We start from the raw sequence: 20,276 nt of genomic DNA, 5'->3' as shown, positions 1-20,276 counted from the left end.
TCAAACCTGTCACTGCAATTTCAAATTTCGCGCCTTGACTTTTGCTACTCTTTTCGCGATTTATTAGATGCAAAACTGACTTGTGCACTTGCAACTCAGTGGCGGCGAGAGAGGAAGGGGGGCGGGAGCGGGGGTGTTCAAAGGAGCCTTTTTATTGGTTGGCGCCTAGCCAATGAAATGGGACTTCTGTTGTATGTGATGATGTCACGAAACCCACGTCCTCGGGGATGATCTGAATATGATCTGAAACACTAAAGGTGTTGTTGTGAGGTGTATAGGCTATGCATGTACAAATCTTTGTATATTTATTGTGGCATTAAAAAAATAAAGATCTGAAATGCTAGCATGGCTTAATGCATTAGACTGATAGTAAAATAAATTAATGATATTATCAAACTCAATAAACAACACCATACTAATAATGCATAGGCTACTATGTACAGAAAAGCAGATCAACACAGAATATGAACACAACGCATTTAAGACAGTGGTATGAAAAGGCCAAACTCAGGAAACACCATGCCAACTATAAAGCATAGAAAAGTAATTTGCACATAATATGAACGCAACGCGTTTAATTGCACTTTAAGCATTTCCCTCCCATAAAAAACCAATAAAATGCTTCATGAGGCTTAATGGACCAGTTATAACATAACAGTTATAAAAATAAAAACACACACAATTTGTTATTATTAATAAAACTGCAGGCGGCAGGTTTATTTGCACTTAACACATATTTGCTTTCTTTCGTCATATTCTGGGCTCATTGGCTTTTCTGTAGCCTACAAGGCTATGCTTAATTAGTATGGTGTTGTTAACTGAGTTTGATAATATCATTTATTACTTTAATATCAGTCCATCACAAACGGGTTACGTGACATCTTCACAAATAATAGAAGTCCTATTTCATTGGCTAGGCGCCAACCAATAAAACGGCTCGTTTGAACACCCCCGCTCCCGCCCCCTTCCTCTCTCGCCGCCACTGAGTTGCAAGTGCACAAGTCAGTTTTGCACCTAATATATCGCGAAAAGAGTAGCAAAAGTCAAGACGCGAAATTTGAACTTGCAGTGTCAGATTTGAGAAGTTGCAAGTGCCAATTTGAGGCATGTATTGCGAATTTGAATGTTAGAAGAAGTGCACATTTGTATTAAAAGTTTGTGTCTGTCATTGTATCTTTGTGAATGGCATTTTACACATTTGTCATTGCTTGTCTGCAGCTTCAAATTCATAATACAGGTTGTGACTATTGTCTGCAAGTGCAAATCTCAGCGTTCAAGTTCAGATTTTTATTTTACAGGTTTTCACATCGGAGCTGTGAGTGTAAATGTTCGCGTACAAGTACGAATATTTATTGTACAAGTTCTCAAATTCACATCTACGTGCTCTCGAGCTTTACTACTAATTTACCTTCATAATAACTGCAGATAGGAGAGCTGTGAGATACATTACAGCCGTTTTGTAATTCAAGTAGGCTAGTTATTTTGTGATTTTGTGCCAGGAGGATGCCATGAGCTTCATTTACAATGTGTAAAATCGGGTACAGTCGTTCTCATTGGGAAAACATTTAAGCTATTGCTAAGAATGCAACTAGTAACATTAATTCCTTCCAACATTAATTCGCCTCAATCTTTGCAGGTAGTCAACAACACTCTTGCAAAGTTAAACCTCGAGAGGCCTCAGTTATTTATTCTTCTATTATTCCATCCTGGCTGACTTCTTCTCTTTATTGATGTTGAAGCCAATGCTACGGAGCCCCTAAAGGGACCTTTGCAATAAATTAAAATATACGACTTTAACGTGCTCACGAGAAACTTATCTCAAAATAAAAAAAATAATAAAATAAAATATTGCTGTTGTAGCCTATTAAAAGAAAAGAAATAACAAATAATAAAATAGAAAAATTGCTGTTGTAATAAAAAATAAAAATGCTTAAGTTGTATTCAAAATAAAATCAGTTATTTTGTATTATAAATAAAATGTAAAAAATAAAACTTGTATGAAATAAAAAATAAATATGGCTGTATATATATATATATATATATATATATATATATATATATATGTGTGTGTGTGTGTGTGTGTGTGTGTGTGTGTGTGTGTGTTATATTAAACCATAACACGTATTCTGTGTACCCGGGTTAACTTGTAGTTAAGTGCAAATATGTGTAAGTAAGCCTATATATTTACAAAATATCAATGTTGTTACATCTTTGATCTTTAAATATTAAAATGTAGCCTATGACATAAGTTGTCGACGGATGCTGCAAACTCTTCAAATGAAGTTTCGGCTGTTATGACCATAGATATCATATATGATGTCTATGGTTATGACCATACCTATGGGTTATGACTGCAGTCCGTCTCAGCTGCTACGAAAGGTCCGATAGATGGCGATGTTGGACTTGTGGAGCAAAATTTCCAAAGAAGAGAAGGACTGGACTGTACGCTCGTAAACATCACAGAAACGCTGCTGGACTGTCATTTTTAATATTTCATTTAATTCCTCATTAGACCAACTATAAAAAACAGAAACGCTTTCCGGTAAGACTTCGCTTTAAAGATTAATTGTCGTTAAAAGTCTCGAGCTCTTTGCTTTCTGTATAGTAGTAACCAACTATAGTTTATGCTGCATACATATATTATTATTACCACTTTAAATTGATAATATATTCATTTTGATTCGTGATTTCTCTATTTTTTTATGCATTTTTTTATTTTTTTTGTATCGATCTGATTAATTATGATAATCAACTAGACTATAGTGTATGCTTTATACATAGTAATATTGCCACTGTAAGTTTATAATATATTAAATTTGATTTGTGATTTATCTAATAACATATATATGTACTTATTTATTTATTCATATTGATCTTATTGCTTGTTTTCAAATCTTGAAAGTTTTGATTTTAGTCACTGCATAATTTCAATACTGATATTAGGCTATAGTATTTTATTGTGAAAGGTTGAAAGGTTGATCTTTGGTCACTGCATTATTTCCAAACTGTCATTTCTATATGAATATGTTTTAATTGCTTACTTATTCTTTTATAGTGAAATAAATGAATGAATGAGTAATTTTTTTTCAAAACTGGTATTGTATATAGACTGATCATGGATGTACCAGAGGCCAGTCATTCTCAAGAAGCACCAGCAGACTCTTCACACGAGTCCAGCGTGTCCTTAACACCACACATGTTGGCCAAAATAGAACGGAACAGACAACAGGCATTGATGCTCAGACAAGCCAGGCTCGCCAGTAGACCGTCTTCAGCTATAGAAGGTATGTGTTTGGAAACTGTACAACACATACAGAACTTGAAATTGCAGGAGTTTCACTTATTTAAGATTGTGTATCTAATTTGATCATGTGCCATGGTTTATAATAATCTGTCTTCCCCCAGGTGCTACTTGTGCTAAAGTGGCAAAAACTATAGACTCTGGTGCAGGGTTCTTTATTGAAGAGGAGACAGCAGAAGATGAGCAGCAGGAAAAGAGAGTGGTCCAGCAACCAGGTGACCAAAAATGGCATCGCATGCAGGCACACAATTGTTTTAAATATCTATTTTAATTAATATTTCATGTAAGTGCTTTAACAAAAAATGCGTGCTTAATAATTGTGTTTCCTAGCCAATAGACATCCTTTATAATCCTGAGTGACAAATGTATGTGTGTGTTTCAGCCCCAGTGATGGAGCCTGATTATCTGATGTGTGAGGAGTGTCAGAAGCCATTTATGGACTCTTATCTCAGCAACAGTTTTGATTTGTCCGTGTGTGATAAATGCAGGTATGTCATCCATTCTGTACGTGGTCACAGTGGGTTAAAACGTACTGTTAAACTTGTTACAGAGAGTTTACTGGCTGGTGTTGTTAGCATAATGTAGTTGTTTTTGTCTCAGTATTTCAGTTCCGTTACTTTGTTGTGTTTCCTGTGCACCTGCAGTTCAAAAAGTGCTCAAAACAAGTACTGTAATGTTTATGCGTAATTCATTTTATAATTGCATATGTTTGCATAGAGACAATGAAGTGAAGCACAAGCTAATATCTCGCACTGAAGCGAAACAGACTTTCCTTCTGAAGGATTGTGATCTGGATAAGAGGGAGCCACTTCTGCGATTTATCCTGAGGAAAAATCCTCACAATCCGCACTGGGGAGACATGAAACTCTACCTAAAGACACAGGTAGGTTCAACATATCCTCAAGCCAGATCTGTAAATATAACCTGATCTCACTCAACCCAGTTATTAAACTCAAATCCCTTCTTAGAATAAATGAAATTAGTTTTTGTTTGTTTTTGAAAGAAGCTCCTATGATTGCCAAAACTGCATTTATTTGGTCAAACGTAGTAATATAGTGGATGGTATTCTGAAATATTTTTACAATTTAAATTAACTGTATTCTATTTAAAAATATTATAAAATGTAATTTATTCCTGTGATGGCAAAGCTGAATTTTTTTTCAGCTCTAAGCTTCAGTGTCACACGATCCTTCAGAAATCATTCTAACATTCTGATTTGGTGCTTTAGTAACATTTCTTATTGTTTTCAATGAAAACCGTTGTGCTGCTTAATATTTTTGTGGAAACCGTGATACATTTGTCAGGATTCTTTGATGAATACAAAGTTCAAAAGAACAGCATTTATTTGAAATGGAAATCTTTTGTAAAATGATGTCTTTGCTGTCACTTTTAATCAATTTAATGTGACCTTGCTAAATAAAAGTATTAATTTATTCTTTTTTATTACTATTCATTATTATTAATGTATTATGAGCAAACATAACAATAATGACAATTTTTATATTTATAAATTAACTTTAAATCCAGAATAATAAATGCTTTAAAAAAAAAATTCATTGTGATGATACCTAATGCATCAATTTAACAAATTGAAGTGTTACTATATCATGCAACGGTTTCATGAATTCTTACGTTTGTTTGGTTTGTTGATTTTTGTATACCATTTTGTTTTATTTAATTGAATGTTAAGGTGGAAAAGCGCTCTCTGGAGGTATGGGGCAGTGAGGAAGCTCTGGAGGAGGCCAAGGAGAGTAGAGAAGAGAACAGGGAGGTTCAGAAGCAGAAACGCTTTAATAAAAAGGTTAAAGGTATGAAATCTGACCAGCCTAGTGCATTACTCTTGAACAGTCAGATTTAAAATGTTCGCTAAAATCTTTTTCCACTTGTAAAGGTTGTACACTTAGAGAGATAAATAGTAATAAAAAAATTATATTTTAAAATTCTTGTGAATTTTTTTTATTTTTTGCACCTTTAAATGAATAAATAAACCGAGACTACGTTTGTTCACATGACTATATTTGGTCACAGTGTGGAATTATACATTGCTCTCAATCTTCGTCTGGCTTTCAGAGCTGAGGCGGGCGGTAAGGAGCAGTATGTTTAAGAAAGATACCAGGATCCATCAGCATGACTACGGCCCTGAGGAGATTCTGGACGAGGAGGAAGATCTCTACAGGAAAGTGTGTCAAACCTGTGGACACGAACTCACTTTTGAGAAAATGTAAATGCGTCTTCAAGCTACTGTACAGGGAAGAAGCAGGGTCTGGATGCAGGTCAGCGAAGAGTAATCCCGATCACGTTTCTGGTCCTTGACACTCGCAGTCCAGGTACCAATACAGGTTTGCATCAGTTTTCATGAATGGAGTTTTCACTTGAACTAATCCGACACTCCTAACCAACATAGTGACGCCTTCTGAAATGTAGTAGCATCAGCAGTAGTGTCAGATTTGAGTTTTCTGCACTAGATTTGATCACAAGAGGGCACTGTAGAGCTACCATTTTTGAGAAAACTGCAATCAAAAATGATAGATGATGTATGGTTGTGTTTTTGTCGTTTAGGGGAGAGTATACTGTTGATAATGTTCTATATCTGTGAAATGGAGAAGAAAAAATGCTAAGGAAATATATTAAATATTACACCCTTTCAACTGTGTATTTAAATTTTAGGACCTGACTACCAAAAACCTGCTCTTTCACATGTGATATTGTCATAAATGACGAGGCAAAAGCACTAAACTGGTCCAAAGTTGAGCTTGTGACAGGATCTCGTTTCTCTGTCTCCTACCTCGCAAAGTTCAGTGCCTGTTTGTTCGGCGAGGGATTTTGATGATTCCATACGTAGACTGAGAGACTCTCTCACGGTGTTGTGTTTCAGTCTCTCTGACTATTGAAAGTATCCGACGAGGAGCACAAACACACTCTTCGTCCTCAACTTTCATGCCAAGGTTGCTAGATCATTTTTTGCTGTATTAAAAATAAGTAATTTAGTCTATGAAATGTTTGTAATAAATGCTTTCAAACTAGAAAATGTTCCTCCATTCTGTGTTTACATTGTCCATTATCAGCTTTTATTATCTGATGTCTCAATGACCACAAACATGCATATTATTATTCTTCAGGGACGCATATGATCAGACCAGCGACCACATGCCCACTGTTATCATGGCAAAGCTTGTGTATGTGAGTAAGAGTGAATGTGTGATCGTTCCTTTTGTCATGATGTCCACTAAGGCAGGGTTACACATGCCTTGCATTGCTGTCATAATTTGTGTTCGCCCTATATCTTGTTAGCTTTTTCGTCTCTATCCCATTTAGGCCACCGTAGAATATGACCAGACAAAGGACACCTCCAGTAATATCCTATATTTATTGTATGATGATAACATTCTTAAATTATAAGACAAATGTATACATTTATTATTGTCGTCAATGAAAAAGTTGTGCTACTTAATATTTTTGTGGAAACAGTTTTTTCAGGATTCGTTGATGAATAGAAAGCAGAATTTATTTGAAATGTATTTTATTTTGGAACAATTTAAAAGTCTTTACAGTAAATTTTGATAAATTTTCCCCAAACTTTTAAATGGTAGTGCATGTGCAGAGCTTGTTGGTTGGTTTTCCATTAGCTCTTTCTCATAGCTAGCTGTTACCATAACTTATAAGGCACATGTTCACTGCTTTAGACCATACATTTTCCTCCCATTGATTTAATGGCCTGCATATTCATTTTGTCAGGCTATGTCAAAACTCATGTGTGAACTATTGACATAGTATGGATGCAAAGTTATTTAACAGTGTTAAAGTCACAAAAGGGTAATGAATTCATTCCTCAAGCCCCTTTAGTGGGGCATTTTTATTTCTGTTCTCATGCCTAGTGCGTTCTTATGACCTAATTGTGAAGTCTCAGCATAGCAGTTCTGAAATTCAAAACCCTCCACACTTTTGTCATCATTCACACTGACTCAACTAATGCTCACAGGGACATGAGATGAGCTGTCTACTAAATTGTCCACCTGCAATCACATTAGTACTGTGATAATAGGTCTAAAAGTCTTTTTGTTGATAGTTACAGGCGAATAATAATAACATATATCGTATAGCTTAATATTAGCTAGAAAATAAACTACTTTTACAGGTACATCTATTTTGTGCCATGTAACGCTGCTTTTGCTAGATATAAATTGTAAAGACTGCTTATTGTCTCTGTGCTGCTGATGATGTCCCCAAACCCCTGCTGACCTTTAGGGTCAAAGTAAGGCCGAAAGTCCAGCAAAGCACAGCAGAGTGAGAATGAGAAGGACATACCACGCTAATGCCGGTGCTTTTGATTAATGGCACTCATGATTTGCCACCTGCTGTTTTATATGGCCCTCTGAGTAACTGATCTTGAAGTGCTTGCATGTGTGGTGTCCACATTTTAAATAGCTGCCTAAATTTAACAGCTTTGTAGAGGTCGTTAAAAATTCAGACACTGACAAGTTTGTAAGCAGTTTGTGTTCTGGTGTGAAAACGACCACTCTGAAGCATTTAATGTAGTCTGTTATATATACAGCTGTCATAGTGGATCCGTCATTTACCCGTTCGGACTAATGATGGTAATACATGAGATGAGTGCAGGCCCAACTACTCCATATGCAAATACTTTACATACTGTTAGCGGGTGTCCTAAATAGCCCCGTACCCGGCTCCTCCACGGCTCTGGACGATAGATTAACTATGACCGGGGAGGGGCATGTGCAGCGCCCCCCCCCCCCCCGAATTTTTTGTGATATTTTTTAAGTCAAATTCTCTACTCATTAAATCCAACAAGTAGTTGCAACTACTGCTACAACAAAAGGTGCACTCTGTGTTTTGTTTATTCATTTTTTTTTAATTAGCAAAAAATCAGGAATCCTTGTGCTGCTGGTGACCTCTTTTCACCCACAAGAAAAAAAAGTTGTGAAAGTTGGTATTTAATGGAATTAAAAGTTAGACTTAATGCTTTACCATAACACTTTATAACAGCGTTCATTAAGTTGATAAACATCTGAATGCACATGAACTATTAAACATTTTACAGTGAGTAGTTGGTAACACTTTAAATTAAGGTTCTATACGTTATAACTAGTTAATGCAATAGTTAACATGAAATACGAACAATAGCATTTATTAATCTTCGTGAATGTTAATATCTATGAGTACTAATACATTTTCAACATTTCAAATGCATTTTTTTTAAAGTTGTTCATTGTAGTTTATGATAACATTCATTAATGTTTACGAATAAAATAAAAAATATCCTGATTTTATTTTTTGTTTGTAACCATCATACAAAATTATTGGACTTTGACTAAGAAATGTATTTACTGACATACAGTCATTGAGACCTTCCCCATGTGACATCTAGCCCAAGTTATTGTAAAGTGTTACCAAAGTTTCAGAATTTAACTGACTCTATTCTCCCCTAAAAATTAGGATTTAGCCAAATATGCTGTTATTAGACTGGATGTCACCATCTTAGATTTATTGTCTCCTTTCTTATGGGTTGCCATGATTTCAGACTGTCATATCCCTCACACCTCTGCAGTTGTTCTTTTCTCTCTTTCTTTGTTGGGTAGTGGTTCTCGTGTCTCTTTCCCAGAGCCAACTTGCCTTCTGTACGGTTGGCAGCAGGCACTGGCTCTAATACGGGCATGCAGCTGTCGTGGGCCAGAGGCGGACATTGATAACATTCAGTTGACAACAAATGTTTCTATAGCGTTATGTATGCGGTTATGCGCTTCTAGGAGTCGGCCGCCCACAATAGACCTGCGGCTCTTCTGAGCATAGTGTTTTGCTCTAAGCTTTGAGGGCTATGACATGATGTCTAATAATACCTGTGTAGTGGTGTATAGTGTAAGATATGTCATCTAGGAAACTGCCCACAATTTTTTGTCATTTGAATTAATATTTATTAAGGACCCATATATACAGCTGCCTATGATTGAGAGATGAACATGAAATCTGAAACTGATGAACATTGTTTTGATGCAACTGTTTTTGCCTGTCAAACATATACTATATATATATATATATATATATATATATATATATATATATATATATATATATATATATATATATTAATATTACAAACTTGCTTGTAAATTTCCAATGTATCAAACTATGTATTTTTTTATTCTATGGCCAAAGGTTAGCTATCTTAGCTCATCTATTACATGAAATTTTTTTAATTTACCCAATGAATGTGTCAGATGCTTCAGGGTAAATTGTGCCAGTGGTTGAACTAATAGTCATAGTTCCTTGCAAATCTTACAAAACTTAATATTAAACATGTGCATGGGAACACAATTTCTTTTAATAATTTGAAAGTTCGCTGTTAGAGAGAATCCTATCAAATAAAATTATTAAGGTTTTTCCAATGAATAGAGTAACATTTGATACATTTCGCTGCTGTCCTGAAGATTGTAATAATGTATCTAGTTTGTTCAGTCCACTCAACAACATTTTCTTTTCATTTTTTGTTTGTTTAAATAAAAATGTTATTTGTTGTATTAACAAATTCATTTAATTCATTTATTTTAATTTAATTTATTAACATTATTTTTAATTAATAACTTATTCAAAAGATTTGTATTATTTAAAAGATAGAAATAGGCTACATTAAATAAAATTTATTATTATAAATTCCTACATTAAATTCCTTCTTAAGACTGGTTTATGATAGATGTTGTTATATATCTTTTTTGAGCAAATATGGGATAATAATTTTTTTCATATAGTCCCCCTATATTTCTTATTAAAAAGTAAACCGCTCACGTATTCCTCAAAAAGCTTAATTTATCCCGTAACATGACACTGTCACAATTTAATGTCAGCTATGGAGTCATCATTTAGAATTACGTCATTATCATTACTAGACACATGATTAGCGGTAAGGGGATCATACCTGTGCAGTGAGACTATGCATCTCTCTCTCTCTCTCTCTCTCTCTCTCTCTCTCTCTCTCTCTCTCGTTGTCGCAGTGTCTCCCTCGCTCACTTTCCCCTCGCGCACAGGTTCAGTTCAGTCACTCACTCACACACACACACACACACACACACTCACCCACACAAACCTTACTACGGTCCGGTGTCAGAAGGAACACCACTGATCTCCGTGCGGGACGCCGTTAAGAGCAGATGGAGACACTTCAAACGGCCGTCGCGAGCAGAGAGGACACCGGACCGTTGAAAAAGCCGCTGGCAGACCCGAAAGAACACTGCAACCGTGGAGATCACAGCGAAACAAATTATGTAGACCTGGGCAATCCATCGGACATGAAGTCAGACAGCACAAAGACTGTAAAAGTCACTTTCACAGGTGAAGGGAACCAGCTGGCAATATTTAAATGTAAAGGCGATGCATCCATCTCCGGGATTAAAAGTCCTGGGGAGCGAGAGGAGAATGAAAATGCAGACAAAAGTTTATCGAAAGACTGTCATGAGGGAAAGTGCCATTCTGAGAGACTTTATGAAGAGCGCGTTCCGCTAATAAATGCTTATGTAGACGCGGGGTCGGATGTAAAGACCGAAGATTCAAAATCGGCGTCGTTTGAAACGGAGGAGTTGCAATACACCGACATGTACTTGAACAGTCGCTGCGAATCAAAAGACAGCACGAGCGCAGCAGATGTAGAGCCACACTATATAACGACGCACGAGATCCAGCTAACGGAGTTAGATCACGATGTGGATTACGAGTTTGGTCGCGGATCCTGCTTGGATTTCGAAGATGATAATCTGGTATATTCATTTGTTGACTACGCATCATTTGAAAGTGACGAGACGACCCTCGGTAGAATCCAAAGCAAGTCCAAGAGCAGTAAAGTTCCGCCGACTTCACGCGCGGCGAAGCTTTCCGCCACAGGTGCTCTGGTCAGCACCGAAAGTGAACTTTGCGAATCCGATAAATGTGCCAGCTCGGATGAAGGCGGCGGTGGACAGCTTGGAAATTCGTCGGGACATATTCACCTGTCAATCAAAACGTCTTCGCGCGCGATCAACGACCCTGACAGTGTTTTAGGTCAGAGGAATGTCCGCTTTCACAGCAGACGTGCAGGTGAGCGGAGTCATTATTCATTCAAAAGCTCTGACTCCAAAAGCGAGACCCTGTTTGACCGCTACTTTATTCCGCCCCCGGGTCGCCAGCACCTCGCGAGCAAACAGAGGGGGAAAGACATTAACGAATATTCCAGTGGCGCGTCCAGTTCCGTCAGCGAACTGGATGACGCTGATAAAGAGGTGCGTAATCTCACCGCGCGTTCCTTCCGGAGTTTGGCTTGTCCTTACTTTGATGCCATAAATTTGAGCAGCTCGAGTGAGTCCTCAATGTCAGAACACGGACTGAGTATTAACAAATGGTCCGCTTTCGTTGACTTAAATTACGGCAATTTGACACGTGAGGCGCAGAAGAACTCTACGCCTATTTTCGAGGCAAATAAAAGCGCCGAGTGTACAACAATAAAAGACGTGGTTCAAACCAATACACATAGTCCTCAAACTAAAATAGTGTCGCTGAAAAATAACTTGAACTCTCAGCAGGCGTCTAAGAAAATAGAGATACGAAGCAAACCTGGTGAAACCATCACACTGACTGAAACCTTGAACTTCGGCTGTAACGTTGGATCAGGAATACCTGCACGCGAGAGGCGCGCGAAACGCGCGATGAATGCCATAATGTCACGTTCCACAGCTGACATTACTGGTACCACGCCAACCACGGAGGAGTGTGAAGCAGAAAGTCCACAAGGTGAAACCTTGGAAGATGCCCACAACAAGAAAGCCATCTTCGCCTCTAGTATTTTGAAAAATGTCATTTCCAAGAAAATGCAGTTTGAGCAAGAGCGTAAAATGGAAAGAGGTGAAATAAGCGACACCTATCCTGTGTCATCACTGTGCCCTCACTTTAAAGATTGTAAAGAGACATTAAAGAGCTTACAAAGACAGACTTCAGAAACTGCATCAGGACACTCTCAAGAGGAACTCGGGGATGCAACAGACCAGCCACAAGAGAACCCGAGTTCCCATGCTGCTGAAATCACTGAGTCACCCTGTGACCCGGAAATGACCTCTAAATTAGACCCTAGCGAACCACTAAAGACTCCTTTGACCCCCAGCCAAAAAAGTGCTTTCAAATCCTGGAAAGATGGAGAACATGAAGCACAAGGAGATGGAGAATCTCAGTGTGCACTGGAGGAGGAGACGCTGCTAGACACCTCAATTAGACCTATGATGGAAAGCAGGGAAAGTGTTGAGGGCGAGAATAGTAAGATGATTAAGATGTCTCACTTGTATGTCCCTAGCTCGCAGCTTATGCCTAAGGAAAAGGAAGCTGCTGGGTTTTCATTACATAATCTGAAAGTGACTGGAGATCTTGCAGAGTCAAATGGGGGAGGGTGTGGAAAACTGAGCACTGGCCAGCTCCCTTGCTCAGTGGACACAGACCAAACCTCACAGTGTCAAAAAGCGCCCGAAATCAAAATACACCTTCGAAGTGTCAAAGAAAACAAAAGCGATCAGTTTAATATCACCAGTTTGTTAACGCCTAATATCCATCACAATGCCAGCATTAAAAAGGCGACAAGCGAATCTAAAAGCCATTTGTTGACCATATCAGACAGAGTACCGCATTTTATGGTAAGGGATATTAGAGATAGTAAATGTAAGTTCCAGACTCCTATTCATCAGGTTAGGGACGTGCGCAAATTGGTAAAAAGCTCATATCGTTTTGTAGCAATAGAAAATGCTTGCGCTTCTTCAGGGACGGCATCCACAGCACTACGAGAGGAGAGCAAACCTGTTAATAGGGGACCTGACAAAAAAACATTTCCTACACCAATGGTAATAAAATGCCAGTCTGTGAACACAAACAATGCCACAAAACCCTCCAAGCCTGTTAACATGGGCGAGAGTGTGGCTGAAACATCAAGATTATCCCTAAATCTCTCCTCTGAGTGGACTGCTAAAAGTGCCTTACCCAGAGTGCCATGCGCTAAGCAGCCTCTCACTGAACAGCCAGAGCTTAGCTTAAAAATCGACGCTAAAGCGACAAAACAAAAATCAGAAAAAGCAACAGACAGCAGCGAGAAGAAACCAGAGTTGAAGGTTTCAAATCAAATAGCGCTTGAAAAGTTAAAGGCAGCTGTGAAAACTATGGAGCAACTATATGTTTTCGATAGGAACGAATGGAAGCGCAAATCGCAAGCGCCGCGACCAATCACAGACAGCCATGTGCTGTCGCTCATCACACGAGAGGAGCAAGGAGTCACGACCAAAACGGACTTTGAGAACGAATTTGGAAAAGCGAACACTAGCTCGCAGCTGCATGCTGAAAAGTTGACCACCAGCACTCGAGGTTGCGTTGATGAGGATAAAGTATGTATGCTAACAAGTTCTCACGGTCAGGCACACACGGCTAAATCAGTAGCCCAAAGGACAGAGTCTTTCAGTGACAAGTGCGTATTTAGTCTAGGCAGTAACCTCAAAACACCTAACCGTATAAACACAGTGAATGATAGCACTCAACAAATGTTTTTTAGTAAAAACTATACATTTGAATCTCATAAAGCACCTTTGTCGGTGAAAATCTGTCCTTCTAAATCAAAAAGTGAGGAAAAGCACCAGAAAGAGCACCAGCAGCCAGACTCTGACAATTACTTAACAATCCCTGTTAAAGCTCACGCTTCAGATTCAAAACCCTCACACGCATTTGGCTCCACCCAGTCTCCCCCAAAACCTTCCCATCAGCCCCTGCAACGCTCACCTATTGTAATGGAGTCTTGGTCCCCTGAAAGTCCGACGGCCATGATTTATCACCACGCCGTGCCCCTGCCGGCTGTACCTGCCGCTCAACCCCAGCTACTCTGCCCCAGCCCCCCCGCAGACCTCTCACCTCCTCACATCCAGCGCAAGCTGCTGCTGGACCCCACCACAGGCCAGTACTACTTAGTGGACACGCCTGTGCCCATGCAGCCAGCCGCCCAGCGGTTTTACCATCCTGAAAGTGGACAGTACTTGGACATTCCTTTATCATTCACGCCAGTGCCTGTGTCAGTCTCGCCGGTTGCCCTCGGTCCTGCGGCAGCCTATCCCCCCACATACTTGGTCTACCCCTCGACCCTGCTGCCGCCTCACCCGCACCCGGCCCCTCAGTCCCGCTCGTCCACCTGCTCAGAGGCAGAGGATGCGGTCGAGACGGGCAGCAATTATCTGGTACCCCCAGGCACCGCAGTACCCAGTACCACCAAACCTGTCATCAGTATTACATCACAGCAAGGTGCCCGTATTGTTGCTCCTCCCTCCTTTGACGGCACAACCATGAGCTTTGTGGTGGAGCATCAATAACAGAAGGTAAGTAACCACTGCATGGATGTGTGTGTGTGTGTGTGTGTGTGTGTGTGTGTGTGTGTGTGTGTGTGTGTGTGTGTGTGTGTGTGTGTGTGTGTGTGTGTGTGTGTGTGTGTGTGTGTGTGTGTGTGTGTGTGTGTGTGTGCACAGTAAAAAAAATGTATGAATGTCAGTATCAAATAAAGTAACACTTCTTTAAAAGAAATAATGCCTTCTCGGAAGCTTACCAAAAAGTCTAAAATGATAAAGTAATCAATTTGACATCGAAAATTAAGACAAATAGTAGCATGATAAAATAATTAATGATAAAATAATTAATTTTAAATGATTAAATAATTAATTTGCTGTTAAAAAGTTAAGACAAAAAGTAAGAGGATTTGCATAATTAATATGATGACCTGTCCTACACCATGGGCATTGACTTCATTTACTAAAAAATAAATGTGATTCTAAAATGCAGTTTTATATTTGGTTCCACTTTAATTCATACATTTTCAAGTGTGGTGTAGCCTAATTCTTTTTGAAAAGAATGAATCCCAACCAATCCAACTGTGATTGTTTTATATATAAATATATAACTTATATATACAGTATATATATATATATATATATATATATATATATATATATATATATATATATATATATATATATATATATGGAATTGGAAAATTGGAAAAATGTTTCCCAGTTGGTTTGACTTCAATCAATGTGAGACCAAATATTCACTATAGGGTTCAAATATGGACTCTGACCAGGCCAAAACATGAGCCTGATTGACCCATTGACCCATACAATGTATTGTTGGCTATTGCCACAAATATACCCGTGCGACTTGTGACTGGTTTTGTGATCCAGGGTCACAATATATTTAGGCCTACAGTATATGGACAGATAAAAATGATATGTACAGCAATATTGTGTAAAAAAGTGAATGTGAAGGAAATTAATGAATTTTACTTAATGTATGTGCATGAGTATTAATGAAAAGTTGAGCCTTGTTGTATGTTTCTTTTATGTGTTCAGGTTTCTATGTTTTTAATGATTTAGCACTGTCTTTGAGATTTATTGACATTTGCATTATCACCAGTAACACATTCGATTGGATTTTTTCGGTTACACTTCATTTTAAGGTGTCATTGTTACAGTGTAATTATATATTTAAGTACTGAGTAATATTAAGCAACTGCATGTACTTACTATTGGGTTAGGATAGTGTTAGGATGTGGTTTAGGGTTAGTTACATGTAATTATGCATAATTTGCTTTAATTATGGTAAGTACATGTAACATATGTAACAAGGACACAGTAAAATAAAGTGTTACTGATTTTTCCACTTGAATCAAAGCAGCTTGACAAAGGATTGTACAAGTAAGCAAAATAAAGGCAAGTGAATAACTTGTTTAGGTAAGATAAGGAAAAAATATTAAGATGAACCAAAACTCATGACTTATACATTAACTTGATTTCGCAAATGACGATGTGTCAGTGTTGACGTCATTTAAAAAAAAGATTTTTCTAACGGTGGTGAGAGCGGCGAGGAGAGTTGAAGTCAGGTCAACTTTATGGTAATAAGCAATGATGCGGTTCGGCGGCAACCGGCGGCAACCAATCGGAATATAGAAGTGCTCCGTTTGAGAGGAGTCCAGAGAACGCAGTCCTGTAAACTTTGGTTCCGACCACATTAGTTCCCAAGCAAAATTGAGGGGGTTGATCTGATCATTTGAATTTGATAAGAAGGCACGCAACACTATTTATAGGCAATATTTTCGCGCTAGAACGCTTGTTTTTCAGCGGGAATGCAAATTATAATAGCACTTAACCATGAACACAAAAGCCACACCACACAAATGGCTTTTAATTTCATTAGCAAACATGTCACTTTAATTGTTAAGTTTTTTCCATCGATCAATTTTCTGCAAAAATAACGATCGACATGCTTGTTTGCTTTGTGGCCCCTTTAAATACAGTTGTAAAAAAGACCACGCGTTCGATCTATGTCAGAGCATCAGAGCGTCCACGAATCTTTCCACGGCGTCGCTGGCAAGGCGGCGACAGCGAATTTTGCCGCTCTCGCCGGCGGCGGTGTGAACGTACAGTAAGTTTTTTTTATGATGCACATCGACAAAATCATAGAAATACCAAACACTGGCAAGTATTGCTGGCACTTGACAGTATGCATGTGTGAGTGTGAGCTGGAGTGTGTGTAGCTGCATGTCTGTGTGTGTGGAAAGGTCAGCGGGCGAGTAAAGTATTTGTTGTGCTGAGGCAGTAGGATGACAGCTGCTGGGGCCGATCAGAGGGCCTACTCGCTGCAGCAGGGTCAAACCTTTTTATAGAGAGGGACCTTCGTATGTGAACTTTTGAGATTCTACAGTTTGCTACATTACTGGCTGCAATGACTACATTCATTGACTACATATTGGACATCTATTATTTTCATTAAGAATTTCTCTCTTCTTTTGTTTTGTGGCATTCTATTTGCATTATGCTGCGTGGTCCACAGTAGTATACAATATATAACATGTGATAATAGCATTTCATCTATGAGTGTTTCTTCCATTATGAACACCTTTGTGTCTAAGGGGTTGCTTTAAAAAACAGCTTTAACAGTCATCACAACTAACAAGTTTTTTAAAAAAAAAATTCTGGATGACATTTCTTTAAAATAGAAAAATCAAGGTAAATATAATTTGTGAAAGGATCTAGCTGTAATTTTGTAATGTTATGCAAAAAAGGGAAACTATTATTTAACTGTCCAGGATACATACAATTCTAGCTAATAAATCAGCCTATAAGAAAGACTATTTTTATTTGATTTAAAAAAAAGACTAAAAAAAAGACTGTGAAATAACTCAGGTGTTATGAAATGCAATATAAAACTTTAGATTTACATTTGTTGGTTAAAAAACCCTGATACAATTCTAAATGTGTGAATTCAGAATGTATGTCCTCTTTTAGACATTGTTAGCAAATGAAATTTAGTAAGAATAGTTTTAATTTATTTGATAAAACTCCATTGGATCGAAAGTGTGCACATATAAAGAAACACATATGTGTAAGCTATTAGATAATTTGTTATAATTATTCATTGATATTTATTGTTTCTTTGATTAGTCTATTCTCTTCTTTTCCTTCTCAGGATGGTCTTTGTCTGTCTATCGGAGTTTGTCCTCCTCCCACTTCATCAAAAAGAATTCCTTAGAAATGTTTCACAGTTTCCCACATGTCTTCATCAATTCCTGGTGTTGCCTTCTTGATCTGTGACTTTTGTAACGTTAAAAGGCTAAAGATGAAACATTTTGAAGCAGTTTTTACAAACTTATGTAACATTTGCTGTAGTGTCTAGACTTTTTGGGGCAACAATTTTTTTTTGCCTGCATAATAAGGGAAGATGTTGCTTTTCCAGTTTTCATTTTATTGTATAAAGTGTTTGTATTTTTATATTTTTATGGACTCCTTTATACCTGTAGTAGGTAGTAGCAAGTTCTGACTGAGTAAAGCATGGCTTGTGTGAAAGAGAGAGAAACTGAGATCGAGAAAGAGAAACATTGTGTGTGTGTGTGTGTGTGTGTGTGTGTGTGTGTGTGTGTGTGTGTGTGTGTGTGTGTGTGTGTGTGTGTGTGTGTGTGTGTGTGTGTGTGTGTGTGTGTGTGTGTGTGTGTGTGTGTGTGTGTGTGTGTGAGAGAGAGAGAGACAGAGAGAGAGAGAGAGTGAGAGAGACACGGAACAAACAGTGTGTCTGTTTCCTCTTACTGTGATGAGAATTATGGTTATAGCAATGGATCATTGGAGGGTTCTGTATAGTGTCAATGTATGATAATCATGCTGTTATAATCAAACTGAAAACTTTGTACTTTTAAAAAGTAATTCACTATTGTCTCAATTACCTCAGTTTGCAGTGCAGGCATGTCGCTATCTCATGGTATTTTGCCTCCACAGTATTATACTCCTTTTGCTTTTGTTCTGTTTTACCCTTCTTTTCCATCATCTGTCCTCCCTGTTCATTTTCTTTTTGTCTATTTTGTTACAATGATCATGTATTAAAGGTATATGGATCTGCTGGACAATCTATGTACCAATTTTAGAAGGAGCGCATTGTTATTTTTGTCAGTGTTAAATATCTTTATTAATGTGATATTTAAATTAATTCCATTAAGATGATGACGCTTGGTTTAAATTAAAAATAATAATCAAAAATTCAAACTAAACATTCTGTTCCATTATGAGAGTTGCCGCCACTTAAAAACATTTATCTTAAAATTAATAATATTAATTAATACAATTAAAAAATTAATTAATAAAATCTATAAAATTATGGAGAAGTATTAGACGCATAAGTCTTTTATTAAATAAGAACATAAATTAACAACATAAAAAAACAAAAAAGGACACATGCTTAATAAATTATAATACTTATTTGATAGTCATTTTGGTACTTATTTGATACACTCTTGCTATGCTGAAGAGTATTTTGAACGTTTTTCTGTTTAATGGCTCTTCATTTAGTGGAACGTATGTCATTGCACTATTAAAATCACGTGTAGGCTACGTCTAGTTCCAGTGATGTTAATAGTGCACGAGTAACATTGGAGGAATCTCTTGACCCTCTCAGCTGCCTTTTGTAAGGGCAGTTAAAAAGATCGCCTAGCCATTGGATGTTCTGTTAAAGGTTGAGAGTTATAAAACATTTTAAAAAAATGTTGCTGCCTTAAATTTTTAAGTAGCCTACAATCAACTTGGTTTTAACAAGTAATTTCAACTTATATTACATTAAATTTACTTAAAAATGTGTTGAATCTTGTATAACTTATCATACATATGCTGATAGAACTTATTGATCATATACTTTTTGGTGTGGGTGGCATTTCTGAATTTTGTTCTGATTGCACTGTATGCACGCAAAACAAATAGGTCTACACTTTAGGAAATACATGAGTCATGTGCTTTTAGGCTAATTTTGTAAAAAAAAAAAAATTGTCAGTTAAAATGCGCTTTATGTGGTATCCTCTAAATGATTTGGTTTTATTAAAGTCAAAAATATGAAATTGATCTTTAAGGTAACAATTGCTACCACTTCTTTACAGTCAAGAAAGCCTGTGAAAGTGGTATCATCTTGAACTGGTTTTATTGAAGTCAAAAATATGAAATTGATCTTTAAGGCAACAATTGGTGACAATTTAATAAGTAGGCTATAATTTAAATTTGTCCATGCTCATTTCTGCCACTCGTCCTGAGAGAATAGTCTAATCTTCAGGTTTTACGATGGTGGTTGACACTATATTCCCTCACGGATTTGATGTACTACTACATCATGTACCCTTTCTCACACCCTCGTGTAGTGCTGTTGACCTCAAAAGGCCTTAAATCTTCAACAGAAACAGATAGTTGTTGTGGGCCCCGTTTGATTTACACAGCTGGCGGAGGGTCATTTGACCTGATGCCAGCGTGCTAGGTAAGTTTTCCGTGGGCTCCTGAAACTTCACCCGCCAGAGGCATTAGCTCGAGCGGACAGTTTGTGCGTTTGTTTACGCGGTCGCCATGGCAGCAGCGCCAGTGACAGACACGCACGCTCAGCTGCTGTTCTCCGCGCGTTAGGAATGTCCGCG

At 37.7% G+C, this 20,276-nt stretch overlaps 2 protein-coding genes across 3 annotated transcripts; both read left to right on the top strand.

The window, feature by feature from the left end:
* Positions 1 to 2,405: 2,405 nt before the first annotated feature.
* xpa (xeroderma pigmentosum, complementation group A) lies at positions 2,406 to 6,329 on the top strand. Of its 2 annotated transcripts, XM_077205168.1 has the most exons (7): positions 2,406 to 2,542; positions 3,109 to 3,284; positions 3,406 to 3,516; positions 3,684 to 3,789; positions 4,019 to 4,184; positions 4,992 to 5,109; positions 5,372 to 6,329. In XM_077205168.1, the coding sequence occupies exons 2-7, from the start codon at positions 3,116 to 3,118 to the stop codon at positions 5,524 to 5,526; spliced, it is 825 nt and encodes a 274-aa protein (XP_077061283.1). In that variant the 5' UTR covers positions 2,406 to 2,542; positions 3,109 to 3,115; the 3' UTR covers positions 5,527 to 6,329. The 2 variants fall into 2 exon arrangements, with proteins under 2 accessions (XP_077061283.1, XP_077061284.1); XM_077205169.1 differs by lacking the exon at positions 2,406 to 2,542 and having other exon boundaries at positions 3,092 to 3,284.
* Positions 6,330 to 10,288: 3,959 nt separating this feature from the next.
* Positions 10,289 to 18,754, top strand: LOC143714141 (uncharacterized protein C4orf54-like). The gene is made up of 2 exons (XM_077205166.1): positions 10,289 to 14,670; positions 17,810 to 18,754. Exon 1 carries the CDS (start codon positions 10,462 to 10,464, stop codon positions 14,662 to 14,664), a length of 4,203 nt encoding a protein of 1,400 aa, XP_077061281.1. The 5' UTR covers positions 10,289 to 10,461; the 3' UTR covers positions 14,665 to 14,670; positions 17,810 to 18,754.
* Positions 18,755 to 20,276: the final 1,522 nt, after the last annotated feature.

Source organism: Siphateles boraxobius, unplaced genomic scaffold, assembly GCF_051911475.1.
Source record: "Siphateles boraxobius isolate OS27281-9 unplaced genomic scaffold, OSU_SipBor_1 53, whole genome shotgun sequence".
Taxonomy (NCBI): domain Eukaryota; kingdom Metazoa; phylum Chordata; class Actinopteri; order Cypriniformes; family Leuciscidae; genus Siphateles; species Siphateles boraxobius.
Note: the sequence above shows the minus strand (reverse complement) of the source record. Positions and strands in the feature narration are given on the sequence as shown.

Coding starts and splice junctions, on each gene's coding strand:
- xpa (XM_077205168.1), top strand. CDS start 3,116: ATGGATGTACCAGAGGCCAGTCATTCTCAAGAAGCACCAGCAGACTCT. Junction 3,285..3,405: donor ACCGTCTTCAGCTATAGAAG/GTATGTGTTTGG, acceptor GTCTTCCCCCAG/GTGCTACTTGTGCTAAAGTG. Junction 3,517..3,683: donor GAGAGTGGTCCAGCAACCAG/GTGACCAAAAAT, acceptor TGTGTGTTTCAG/CCCCAGTGATGGAGCCTGAT.
- LOC143714141 (XM_077205166.1), top strand. CDS start 10,462: ATGGAGACACTTCAAACGGCCGTCGCGAGCAGAGAGGACACCGGACCG.